The sequence below is a fragment of the Astyanax mexicanus genome, chromosome 16 (assembly GCF_023375975.1).
Source record: "Astyanax mexicanus isolate ESR-SI-001 chromosome 16, AstMex3_surface, whole genome shotgun sequence".
NCBI lineage: Eukaryota > Metazoa > Chordata > Actinopteri > Characiformes > Acestrorhamphidae > Astyanax > Astyanax mexicanus.
In genome coordinates this window covers 18,616,298-18,629,442 of record NC_064423.1, presented here as the reverse complement: position 1 = coordinate 18,629,442, position 13,145 = coordinate 18,616,298, and the positions used below count along the sequence as shown (strand labels likewise).

Here is a 13,145-nt window from a genome sequence, read left to right as displayed (position 1 = left end):
AACCACACTTTGTTCCATGATATCACTCCGAAAAAAAAAAAAACTTGGTCCCCCCCAAAAAATGTATATGATGATATACAGCTTGTTTCTTTGACTTTGACCAAATTTGATGCCAAATTTGATCTTTGACCAAACTGGAAACCTCTGGAATATAATCAAGAGGAAGCTGGATGATCAGTGTGTAAGACTGGTGGAGGAGAACATGCCAAGATGCATGACAACTGTGATTAAACACCAGGGTTGCTCCACCAAATATTGATTTCTGAACTCTTAAAATGTTATTAATATGAACTTGTTTTCTTTGCATTATTTGAGGTCTTTTGACAAATTTATAAAACTAGTTGTTGTTAATCCTATAACTAAAGCATATATTATGGAACTGAAAGATATTTTTCTGATATCTGGTATATGTTAAGAACACAAGATAATACAGTCCTGATAATGTAGTTTTGACATTTGCATTAATTGCTATATATAATAACCCATGCTCTGCACTTCCATACGCTGGATTCTCAGAGTTCAACCGGCTGATTTAATACCCTGAACATGAGATTGCGTCTATTTCTCCATAAGCACAGAGCTGGTGGTTTAAATTCAGCCTTGTAATCTTTCGTCTCCCGGAAACGGAGAGGCTGGGTTACTGGAAAGGTCATACGCTGTTGTGTTTAATGTCGTCAATAAAGCCAGCATCCTGAATGGATTTTCAGCGAGGGGACACACCTGTCAAAGAGTTCCCCTCCAGTCACCAGCTCCAGAATCAGTGAGATTTCTGTCTCCGTTTCAAAGATTTCCTTCAGGCGGATCTGTGGGTCAGAGAGCAACATCCGGTTACAACAAAACAACAGCACTCATTATCAGCATTCATTTATATACTGACTGAAGACACTGCTGACCTGTGAGGCTGTAATACACCTAATGTATTTGAGCATAATATAATTATGCCTGCTTCTTCAGAATCGGCCACGCTGGTCAGAGAACAGGCTGATATTTGCTGAAACACTGCTGGTGAACTGCTACACCTCACTGATTTACTGTTTTATTTTACGTCAGCCAGTCAGCGTGATGCCTTTCTGACGTAAATAACTTAAGCCTGGGTAATACACACACATGCTGCATCTGAATTCGCATTGTGATGCGCCTTGTGCGGGGTGTAAGACAGAGCCCTTACCCTTTAATAAAACGGAAAAAAAACAGTTACATATTTGTATTGTAGGTTAGAAATTTTATAATTCTGTAAAGTGGCACTTATAAATAAAATGTATTATTATTATTATTATTATCATTATTATTATTATTATTATTATTATTACTAAGAGAAGTTCAGTATACTAAGAGATGCAAGAAAAGTTTAAGAGGAAAAAAACAGGAATTCAGAATTTAAACTTATTGCTGAAAACAACTTCTACCTTACTTGTTTTTTTTTTATACCAATGCCTTACTTTATTTTTAGCCTTTGGTCATTTTTAAAATGTTAAATAATAAATCAACAGTAAATCATACTTTCTTTTTTCCACAAACTACCTCATCTTCAAGGATGCTGCTCCTTTAAATAAGTTAGTAAGTGTTCCAGCAAGGGAAAATTAAAATTGCACTAAGCAACGAGGCTCAGTTCTCTGAGGGGCATGACCAGTACAGTTTTTCCTTGTCTATTAAAAATGCACAAGAAAAAAAACACAAGCTTACGATGTTCGGGTGGGAGAGACGTAGCAGCACACCGATTTCTGTTCTCACAATCTTCTTGTCGATCTGTGAGGAGTAGGCAAGCGATGAGTGCAATCAAATATTTGCTTTTGTGTGGGTTTAAAACACTAAAGACTCAATAAACAGTTAGCTGACTTACAGTCTTCTTCAGGACTTTGGCTGCGTAGGGCTTCTCTGTTTGCTTCTCCTCGCAGCGAAACACGACTGACGTGGCCCCTCTGGAGAAAAACCAAGGAAAAATCAATGAGGGCTTGAATAAATAGGCCTGATACAGTGTAGAAGATGGGGGGGGGAACCTCTGACAGAAATCTTGGAAAGGCAGACAGCCTGAATGTGTTGCTGATGTAGAATCAATAGGGTACTACCAGCTCTGAGTGTCTTATTCTACTGTATGCCCTACTTTCAGCTGTGCAGACGTGACCACAGCATGTATCGGGTTGTTATCTTATTTAGGGCCTTCGTGATGCTGAAATCTAACCTTGCTATGGATACCAATAATTACTGAGATTCACCATAGAGCCTGTTTTTTTTAAAGAATACAGCTACCAAAGAGCTTTATATTTTAGACAAATATTTAAAATAACTTACTTTTACTGCATAATATATATACAATCCATGAAAGTAACATCATAAAATCTTGTTAAATAATTACTTTCTCATTTTATTTTCAGTGTATAAAATGTAATTTTTATGTTAATCTAAATGTTTTACAATTGTTCTCTATGATTGTATTCCAAATGTTTTATATAAAAAGATAAATATTTTGTTCTAAATATATTCTGGATGTATTATAAAATATATGCTGAATGTATTACTTAACAAACAGCTCTGGAAAAAAATGAAGAGACCACTTCAGTTCTATGATTTTTGCAGAAAATGAGACATGGCTGAAATGACAAAAAAGATGCAGAGCTTTCAGACCTCAAATAATGCAAATAAAAGAAATTCATAATCATAAAGTTTTAAGAGTTCAGAAATCAATATTTGGTGGAATAACCCTGGTTTTTAATCACAGTTTTTATGCATCTTGGCATGTTCTCCTCCACCAGTCTTATACACTGCTTTTGGATAACTTTATGCCACTCCTGGTGCAAAAGTTCAAGAAGTTCAGCTTGGTTTGATGGTTTGTGTTCATCCCTCTTCCTCTTGATTATATTCAAGAGTTTTTTTAATTTGGTAAAATCAAAGAAACTCATCATTTTTAATGGTCTCTTATTATTTTGCCAGTGCTGTATAGTAAATATATTCTACATTTAAAAAAATCTGCATTGTAAATTAATACTAAAGTCACCAAAACTATGAAGAAAAACAAAAAGTCTGTCAAGACTTTTGACTGTTACAGCATACTGAATGTATTTCTAAATGTATTCCAGATATGTCTGGAATGGATTCTCAAAGTATTCTGGATGTGTTTCGAATATTTAATTAAGTGTTTTCTGAACATACTCATACTGCTTTGTAAATGTATTCTGGGTATATTATGAAATTATTGTAAATGTATTGTACATGATTCCTGTTTTATGTGTTTTATCCAGTGTATTCTAATCAGTCTCTTGTGCTGTAGCTTTAAAAAAACTCTAGTACCGGTACTTTCAGGATATTTTGTAAGACCTGTGAGGCATTGTGCATTTTAGGATCACACTGAGCTCAACAACAGCTTTGCATTGAGTCACCCATCCAGCTTTGTTTGAAATACAGCTCAACCTCAAGCCCACTCACACTCCAGCTAGTAACCAGGCCAGTGCCTCCTCCAAACTCATGGCCTACTTATGAGTTCTACATTGAAGAGCTCTCAGAAGTCAGAAGTCACTTTGATGAGGATTCTGTGCAGGCTTACAGTTATGGAAGCAGTTTAATGAGCCCTAGAAACAAACATACGGTCTTAAAAATAAAGGCACCAAAAAGATTACTTTGTATTGATACTATAGAATAACTATTTTTATCTGTGTTTATTTAAAAAATATAGTCTAGAACCTTTTTAACAACCTTTTTATAGACTTCCACCTAATGTTACGGATCTTTACCAATTAAATATATTTCTCTAAAACTGAACTTTTCAGTAGATACATCATACTATAAATGACCAATTACCAATGATTTTAAAATGCATTCTATTCAACCTTAACAAGACTAAAAATGATCTGCTGAGCTGCACAGATTGAACACGCGCTGTTCTGCAGGCAGGTGTGCCTACCAAACACATATATGGTGCAGTATGCACTCTCATAATGGAGTGTCATGTTTCACACACATCGAACAAAACAGCTTTAGCTCTCAGCAGAAAAACACTCTTCATAGCTAGGCAAAGAAAAGCTGCGACAGAGAGAAAACGACATGATACAATTTGTGTGCCATTTGCAGTTACCAGATAGCAGATTATTTTAGGCCAAATATGTTAACAGCTTTTGTATTATAGGCCAAAACTGCCCCTAACTGTGGCACTCAAGTCACTTATTTGGCAACCAAAATGATTAGTGTAAAAACAACAAATAAGCACTTTCAATGTTTGGTGAAATAAGTCATAATTTACACAGACCTCACTGGGCAATGCTGCATTTCAGAGTGCTGATATTATGCTCTGCACTAGTTATAAAATAAATGAAATAAAGCATTCAGATCACTTATCACACACAGTATTAGTTTTACTACCTCTTCAAAAATTCCAGCAAATGAATATGATCTGTAGAAGGCTAAAATAGTAACATTAGGTGAAAAGCATTTGTATGTTTACCAGAAAACTGTCTATCGTTCCCTGTGTAAATGTTTTTAATTTGAATTAAATTGCACTGCTGAAGTAACTTCATGACTAAAATTGCACTGCTAAAGTAGATGTGTGATTAAAGTAGCACTGTTAAGTTAAATTTACTGTGTGCATGCTGAAAAAGACAACATTAATAAAAACTTGTTTGGTATTCAGACAAATGTTTCATTATCTTCAGTTTCCGTTTCAGCCAAACAACAATGTGTGGAATGTTTGTTCTGCCTTTCTATTTTGGGCCAAAGACAGGCCCAACAGTAGCCAGCTGTGGCAGCATTCCAGCACCCAGATTTGGACAAATTCATCACTGTTATTCCATGGCATTATGTAGGCCAGATGAAAGTATAAGTGTGGGCCAGAACTGGGCCATGAACTGTCTGCTATCTTCACTCTGACCTTCATTACCACATCAATTATTCATGTCCAATTTAAAGATGGCAGTAAATGAAAACCAGAACTTTTGCTAAACTGCAGAGCAAGCCAGCACTAACAAGTGAACAATTGTCAGTAGAATAGGACTGCATTATGCCGACCAACATGAAAATATTGGCACAATGCCTAATGTCTGGCATGGGCTAGAGGGGTATAGAGCCCCCCAGCTTTGAGCTGTGGAGCAGCAGGACTGTGCTCTCTGAAATGATGGAGCTTTATCCAAAGCTTTGCGGATGAGTTGTTTGGGGAGTTGGGGATAAGGTAGGGTGGTGACCATCCAATATCCTGATCTCAATAACACTCTTGTTGCTGATTTTGATTGCCATCAATCAGTAATCTAGTAATCTAGTAAATAGCCTTTCCTGGACAGTAGAAAGAGTTCCTCCAACAAAAGCAAGATACATTTTTAATAGCTTTGATTTCAGAAGAAACAATGAATGACCAGGTTTCACAATCCTTGTAGTTTAAATAGTGTACCTGGTAAACATGCTCTTTTAAAAGGTGCTCCATTAAAGATCAATTACAAACTGTCTTTCTTACAAACTGTTTTTAAGAAGACATTACTTCTAAAAACAATTGCATGCAGTTTTCACAAAGCCAGTGTAGATCTGCAACCAATGATTTTTTTTTCTGTTTGCCCCCAGTATTCTGAAACACACAGCTTTTAGCCGATGCTCCCAATAGACTTAATAGAAGAATGGAGTTGCCTGTGTAAAGAAAGCACTGTTTTTACACCATTAACAAGCTCAAAGTAGCTTTAAACTTCATTGGTAGAATTCTGAGGGCCCTGACATTTAAAACAAAGCACTAAGAACTTTGAAAGTGCACAGGTAGTTTAATTTTCACTAAACTAACTTTGCACTAACTTACTTTCTGTTCCCCTATCCTACCTATTCATTTATACTCTTCAGTCAACTACCTAAAGGTACTGTGTGTATAAAAAGTCTTTTTTAAAGTAACTATGCATTGTTAAAGTTCTCAGTGTCTCGTTTTAAATATCAGGACCCTTAGAATTCTACCAATGAAGTGTGGAGTTACTAAAGAGCTTGTTAACGGTGTAAAAATAGTGATTTTTTGCATAAGCAATAATATGCCCCTATCGTTAGCATTGTAAGCCAGTTGGAAGCATATTTCGAAATGCTGGGGGGCAAACGGAGGTGGGCTGTTTGACTAAAGTTTGTACTTGTTATCATGTTTCACTATACCCCAAGTCCATTTCACATCAGAGTTCTCCTTTAAATGGGTAAAAGACATTTTAATGTGAAATGTTCTGATATTAAATGATAAATATGTGCTGTAATCTATTGTGTCTGTGCACTTTTGGTGAACAAGTGTGACGAGTATGAAGGTTAGTCCACACTCAAATTTGTAGTCTGCTAATGTACAAACATGGTTCTTTACACAACCAGTAGTGGTTCTTCTATTGCATCACTTAAAGACAGATATTGTAGCAGCTTTATGTTTAGGAGTGTAACCTGACTCTGAACAGTTAATTACTTTTATAACTTTAATTTGCACAGAGTTCAAATTCTCAGTTCCAAAATAGACCCAACTCAATTATATCTCTAATCAGGACGATGAAATTAACACATCTTGCTTGTATGCGAACGCTGCGTGCGGAAGTGCTGGGTGTGTGTGTCTGTGTTTGTCGGGAGGGGCTTTCTTAAGCGCTGTGAAATCGTTAACACTTCATTGTCGGAGGCTGACTGCATGAGATCACATGGCTGAACACACAGGGAGGCTAGGCACCACTCCATCTGCCGCCTCGTGATTGAACTTCAGCACCTCGGCCTCCGAGAGCCTCCGCCAATCTTAAATGTCATCACGGACTGAGGCCAAAGCACCAAGTCCATCATTACAAGGGCATATGTGTACCGGGCCTTCTGGGGTCAGGGGTGATTTGCACCGAACAAATCCAGAAGATTGAACCACCTCACCTGCTTTCTGTCCATCCTCGCTCAACCCTGTCGCTCTTAATCCACCCACGCTGCTCTGTTCGCCAGCCTACAACCTCCTCCTGCCCTCATTCTCATTGCATTAACATGTGCATAACAGATCACAGGCATGCTTTGATGGCGCACCAACAAGGCTGTGCAGAATGTGCTGCTACCACTTGGGACATACTGACTTCCATACTGAGTTTGTAACAAGGTTTGCATGCATGATCTACGGTACATTCCTAAAAAATAAAGGTTTTTAAATGGTTCGTAATTTGGATGTACAGCTTTCGGGAAAATATCAATAACACTTTTTATGAACTGTAAATTTACAATGGCAAATGTCATACTATAATATAATAGTATAATAACTCATAAGTGCACAGTACATTATAGTACAAATAGAAGTATTTCACCTCATAAAGAGAGATTTCATATTGCCTTTATAATTTCTGCTCATTAAACATGCTAACATAAGGCATCTTGAAACCTGTCTTTATGACATGTTATGTATGTTGCTATTAGCACTTATTAGTTACTATATAAGCTTATGACAATCATTATAAGTAGTTTTTTATGCTATATAATGCATAATCAATACACGATTCATAAGAAGTGTTACCAAACAACATGTAAGGGTTGTGTTCTACATTAAGAACTTTTAGGTTAGGAGTATTAATCCATAAATATCTGCATCTATCCTTCCACGCTGTTCACATGGTCTCTGAGTCTTCTGTCACCAATTAATTAATCATTGGTCTGAAACACTTACCGAATTTTACAGACTATAAGGCGCAGCATATTATAAGACACACTATCAATGAATGTCTATTTTCATACATAAAGCGTACCAGATTATAAGGCGCCTAAGTAAAAAAAACAGTAAGCTTAGATTTACAATATTTTCAATTAGCAGCAGTGTTAGCCGCAGTTAGCAGCAGCGCTACCCGACAGCAATACACTGAGGAACCCTGAGTGTTCAGGTAAACCAGTGCAAAATCAGCTAGCAGTTTGTCCCATGTAGCTTGTTATAACATGGTAAACATGCAGACCACAGTCTGATATCATCACCTCTGAATGGTGAAAGAGCTGGCACTGTGGTTAGCAGCTAATGCTAATACTGCTCCAGCCTCAGTGCTTCATTGAAACTCATGTATAACACTGTACTTCAACAGAGTAGCTTTACAATCTCCTTACAACCTGACTGGTACAATTCATGCATAAGGTGCACTGGATTATAAGAAGCACTGACGATTTTTGGGAAAATTAAAGGATTTTAATACTGGACTACTGGACTTCTTTTGTTGCATCATTCCAACAAACCATTTAAGTAGAGTGTTGTCAAAGGCCATTTTATTCCTGTGGGCTTTAGCAGCTACATCCCACGACCCTGGTAACCAGGAGGCTAGAATAAGATTGAGAATGAAATAATAATATATGGTACTGGATAGTACTTATTGCTGGTAATAAATATTTTTAGACCTGGTATTTAACGTACTTTGTATAATATTAGACAAATTGTATATTATACATTCTCTTTATTGTGTTAAGTGGAAGAAAACATATATGGGTAACGGCACCTGTAAAAGCCTTTCATATAATAACCTGCATAGGCCTACAGTATATGAATATTTATAAAGACTGGGCCAGTTGTCATAACACTTTCTAGGGTGAAATGACATCAACATTGGTAAAAGCAGCCTTGAGATTTTGATGCCAGTTTTGGAGATTAGGACAGTTCAGTCATAAATAGTCCTATGAGCAGTACTGCCCTTCATGTAAGTGTTATCAAAATGAATTAATTTTGTTTTTAATAATTAATAAAATGTGGTGTAATATCCAAGGGGTTTCCTTAGAAGAGCCAATTTTGGTTCCTTAAAGAACCATGTATTTAATAGAGGTGGGCGGATCGATCCAAATATCGATAATATCGATACCAACGCTGGTATTGGTATTGAGCAATACTCGTGTAAAAATATCGATATTCAAGCTTTTTTCTCTGCCGCACGCACTGACTGCTGCGCACGAGGATTCACCACAGTCTACTCTCTGGTCTCTTGTTGTTGCACATGCGTCACATGGCTCAGCAAAGCCAGCCAAACCGCCGCAGGTAGGCTCAGCCTGGCCCCGCCCACTCAGCGCTCTCCTCGAGTCGACACGCCTCTACCTCAGGAGATTAGTGTTGAGTGATATTTTTTTACACTCTGTTTATTTAAGAAAAACTTGCATTTGAATTGCACTGAAAGGAAGACAATTCCTTATTTTTTATTGTTTTTCCAAATGACAATTCTATTAAAAAAAAAAGAAACAAAGAAACAAAGAACTAGAAAAGATGTCTAGTGAGGGGAGAATTTTTATTTTATTTTTTTTATATTTTTTTACTTTATATTTAAACTTTGTTTTGTTACTGTTCCATTGTTTCTAAACAAAAAATGTTGATTGTGATACTAAAGTATTTTGTTATCACTTACAATGTTTGGTGAAATTATATCCTAGGTTTTTGGATCATTTGGATCTATAAAGCTTAAATATTAAAAAGTATCGGTATCAGTATCGATATCGGCAATACTGGCCCTGCGTTTACTTGGTATCGGATCGATACCAAAATTCCTGGTATCGCCCACCTCTAGTATTTAATAGGAATACATAAGTTATTCCACAGGATACGCTCCGCACATATCAATTCTACAAATGTGATTCTTTATTGATTTAAAGAGCATAGGTCAATGGTTTATTGATGTAGCTATGCATTTATAATAAATCTATTGTTAAAAAATAGCCTTGCATGCATGTATACCCTGGAACTCAGCATTATGCTTTCACCATGAATGTGTAAGGACTCCTATTGGACACTTTATAGACATATACCAAGGTTCCAGAACCACCAGTACACTAGGTTTTCATTTCAGTGGAAAACCTAGTGTACGACAAGGTTTAAATTGCTTTCCAGGAAAAACACAAAAGCAAAACACAAAGGTCTACATTACTTCATTGTAGTAGAAATACAGCAGATAAAATGTTGAGTCATGAATGATTATTTGAGTTGAAACCTGATCTTGACAGAAAATGAGCTAAGGCCAAAGCATTTTAGTTTGAAAAAAATAATGTGTTGTTGTTAAAAACTGAAAACAGGTCCCAAAGACCCGAAGACCTAACCCTTATAAGGTCTATGGGTCTTTGGGACCCGTTTTCAGTTTCTAGCTTAATAAAAATTATACAAATAATTATTTTTTCAAGCTAAGATTAGGAACATAAAAAATTAAATGCCAACTCCCCTGTATAACCCCTAAATTAATTGTAATTTTTTTCATATCACTAATATTATCGTTATCTCAAAAATACCCTGCAGTAAGGTGATATTATTTCAGAGCCATATTGCACCACCCCTACTGAGTGGATTAAATTTCTAATGAAATTCTATTAAATTATACACTATAGATTTGCTCATTATTGTGTTTATAATATAATCAAAACAAAAAGCAGTTCTATTCATGAATGTGATTTAACAAAGATAAAGGGAACAAATTTAACATATATATTGTTAAAACTACTTGCAATTGGGCTGAAATAAAACATCTGCTGAGTCTCAAACCAGAAAGACCAGAAATGCAGTGAGACCTTATAAAAGGATTAAACTCAAATAATCATACATGACTCAACATTGTATCTGCTGTATTTCTACTACAATGAAGTTTTCAGAATCAGAGTAATGCAGACTTGAGTTTTGCACCTGACACATCACTGCTGACCATCTCACCATCTGACCAAAGACCACAACTAAAGATGCTGCTGAAAGAATGGTAGAAGGGGGCTCACCTTCCCAGTTCTGGGCCCATGGTGTAGAACTCCTCCATGGAGGCATCTCGACGGGATCCCTCGACCCAGTATTCCACTGAGCTGGAACCAGAGCGCGAAGTAGGCATGATGGAACCTCCTAAAGGCAGAGTGTTGTTGTTCTTCCACCCTCTCTCTCTCTCTCTCGCTCTCTCTTTCCTTTTTTTCAGACAGTCCCAAAGATCAGAGGTAGCCAGCAGGACGCAGCATCGCGCGCCCGCTTTCACATCTGGATCTAAGCTGGATCTGGCTCTGGATGTTCTGTTTGTACTATATCGTGGCTTTGCGATGATTGGGATGTAATGGGTCGTATTTGTTTTGGAGTCTGTATTGTTTTAAAATGTCCTCGTGCTGGAGGTTTCCATGATCATTTTTTGAATATATATATATTACTATATATACATATATTTACAGCAGATTAAAGAGTGCGAACGTCTCGGAAAATCCAAGAAAACAACAGTTAATCCCGAACGATTCCAAGCCCTGTGCTTGTATAGTAGCCTATAAACGACTTGAGGGAAAATCGGGATATACCCTGATCATAACATTACACATCAGATCAGCTCAGCCAGAGCAACATCTTCAACCTCCAAAGGGCCTCGCGGCGTGAGACGTAAACAACTCCATCGCGCACCTTTTATTAGCCGACATCCACAACAACACCGAGAACGATCCACCGCGACGCGCGACATCCACACGCTAAACGCGCTCCGTAACGCAGAAAGATGCAGCGATTCCAGCGTCCAGCAAAGGCTGAGATTGATCAAACCGGTCGCATCGACCTACGACCGTATCCTACACTTTTGCGCCGATTCCTGCACGTAAAAAAACACAATCGCGGTCGCTGCCGGTTGCCAGAAATGTCGCTAAGAAAACAGCCGAGATTATGTGTGTGTGTTCATCATCCGAGCCGTTGCTGGGGCTGGGTAGGTGGAGGCTGGGGATGGAGGGAGGAGGTGGAGGGATAGAAGAGGGGGAGGAGGTGGCGGTGCTGTGACAACCACAACCAGCGATAGAGGGAGGGAGGGAGGGAGGGAGGGAGGGAACGAGGGAGGAAGGATGGAGGGCGGGGGGTGGGTTAAGGCTGCCACCCCAACCGTACGCCCTCTGATGGATTCCTACCAATCCATCGCTCCCACTGAATGTTTGAGGCACATGCGCTGAAACCGAGAAGCCCCTCAGTTCACCACCACCATCTCCAAAAAAAAAAACAAAAAAAAAAAAACAAACAGCTCTCCGACGGACTGCACGTGTTTCCACGCAAGATTACCACGAAGATATGACGCAAGATGTCAGTAACTCTGTAAAACCTCTGAAAAAAAACGCATCCTGACGTACGTCCCGACTTGGCTCGTCCTGTTGTTATATAAGTGTTGCTGGAGTCTGGTTTCAGCACCTTGGACAGCTCCTGCATCTCCAGTGGTGATCATGTCTTGGTTGAGTTCATTCAGAGTGAAAGGCTAAGCCTTGTTTCACTGCCTAACTTATATAATTTATTAAAGCTTGGGAAAGAAGAGTGGAAAAAAGACCTTAGACAACTTAGACACATATGTCTGGACGATATGGCCCAAAATGTATACCATGGTATGATTATCAGTATCGAGAATACGACGATACAATGTAATTCTGATATTGATTTATGAATTTTGTACTTGTCAGAGTCAAGACCAAGACTGGGAGTGGCTGAGACTATGTAAAGATATTTTATTAAAAAAATATTTAATCACCTTGTAATGGGTGTCTTACTTAGCTTTTTAGAAAATTAATTTCCCCACCTCAGGTATGATCACAATTTGATTGTCAAACTGTTTTTTCACCAAATTATTTATTAAAGATTTTATTAGATGTTTATATTGTTCTTACTGTCCCTGTAATATAACACATATGAGTCAACAAACATTAATCTCATATTTATTATTTTTATCAAAATATTTATACAAACTTTCAAATAACACGATTGTAATCAGTGTGACAGGGTTGAAAATATTGCAGGGTTGAAGAGACAACGTTAACATTACAATTTTTTTTTTTATGCTTTTATATTTTCTGACTGTTCTGTAATTTATACATGCAATTCAAACATTTACAAGGATTATTCCTAGATACAAATCTCTGGGTGTTGCCAGTGTGACAAGACCTGACTGAATTTGGTAATTAATACTAGCCATAGTTCAATATTTAAATAAGACAATAGCGATATGCGATCATGATATTAAGCACATTATAAAATTTTAGTTCTTTGTTTTTACTTTTTATTCATATAACAGAGTTGAAATATTTAGCCTGACAATCTCCATCTTACAGTGAAAAAACACTTGTTTTTATAGTAGGTCCTTGTCACAGGAACATTAAATGGTGGTGGGACAGGTCTATATAGCTTTAATATCTTCAATAATAAATTTAAAAATCAAAATTTACAACAGAAAATCATAAAAAGAAAGAAAACAAAGTGAATGATGTTGAATGATGGTAATTTCGAATAT

The 13,145-nt window shown here is 37.3% G+C and overlaps 1 protein-coding gene across 1 annotated transcript in view; it reads right to left on the bottom strand.

The window, feature by feature from the left end:
* si:ch73-60h1.1 (calcium/calmodulin-dependent protein kinase type IV) overlaps window positions 1–11,642 on the bottom strand; it is a 34,007-nt gene extending 22,365 nt beyond the window's left edge. The window contains exons 1-4 of the mRNA XM_007240196.4: window positions 10,645–11,642; window positions 1,841–1,919; window positions 1,684–1,746; window positions 721–803 (exon numbers count right to left, since the gene is read on the bottom strand). Of these exons, the coding sequence (XP_007240258.1) occupies window positions 721–803; window positions 1,684–1,746; window positions 1,841–1,919; window positions 10,645–10,751 (332 nt within the window). The 5' untranslated portion in view covers window positions 10,752–11,642. The remainder of the gene's footprint in view (window positions 1–720; window positions 804–1,683; window positions 1,747–1,840; window positions 1,920–10,644) is intronic.
* Between the last annotated feature and the right edge of the window lie 1,503 nt (window positions 11,643–13,145).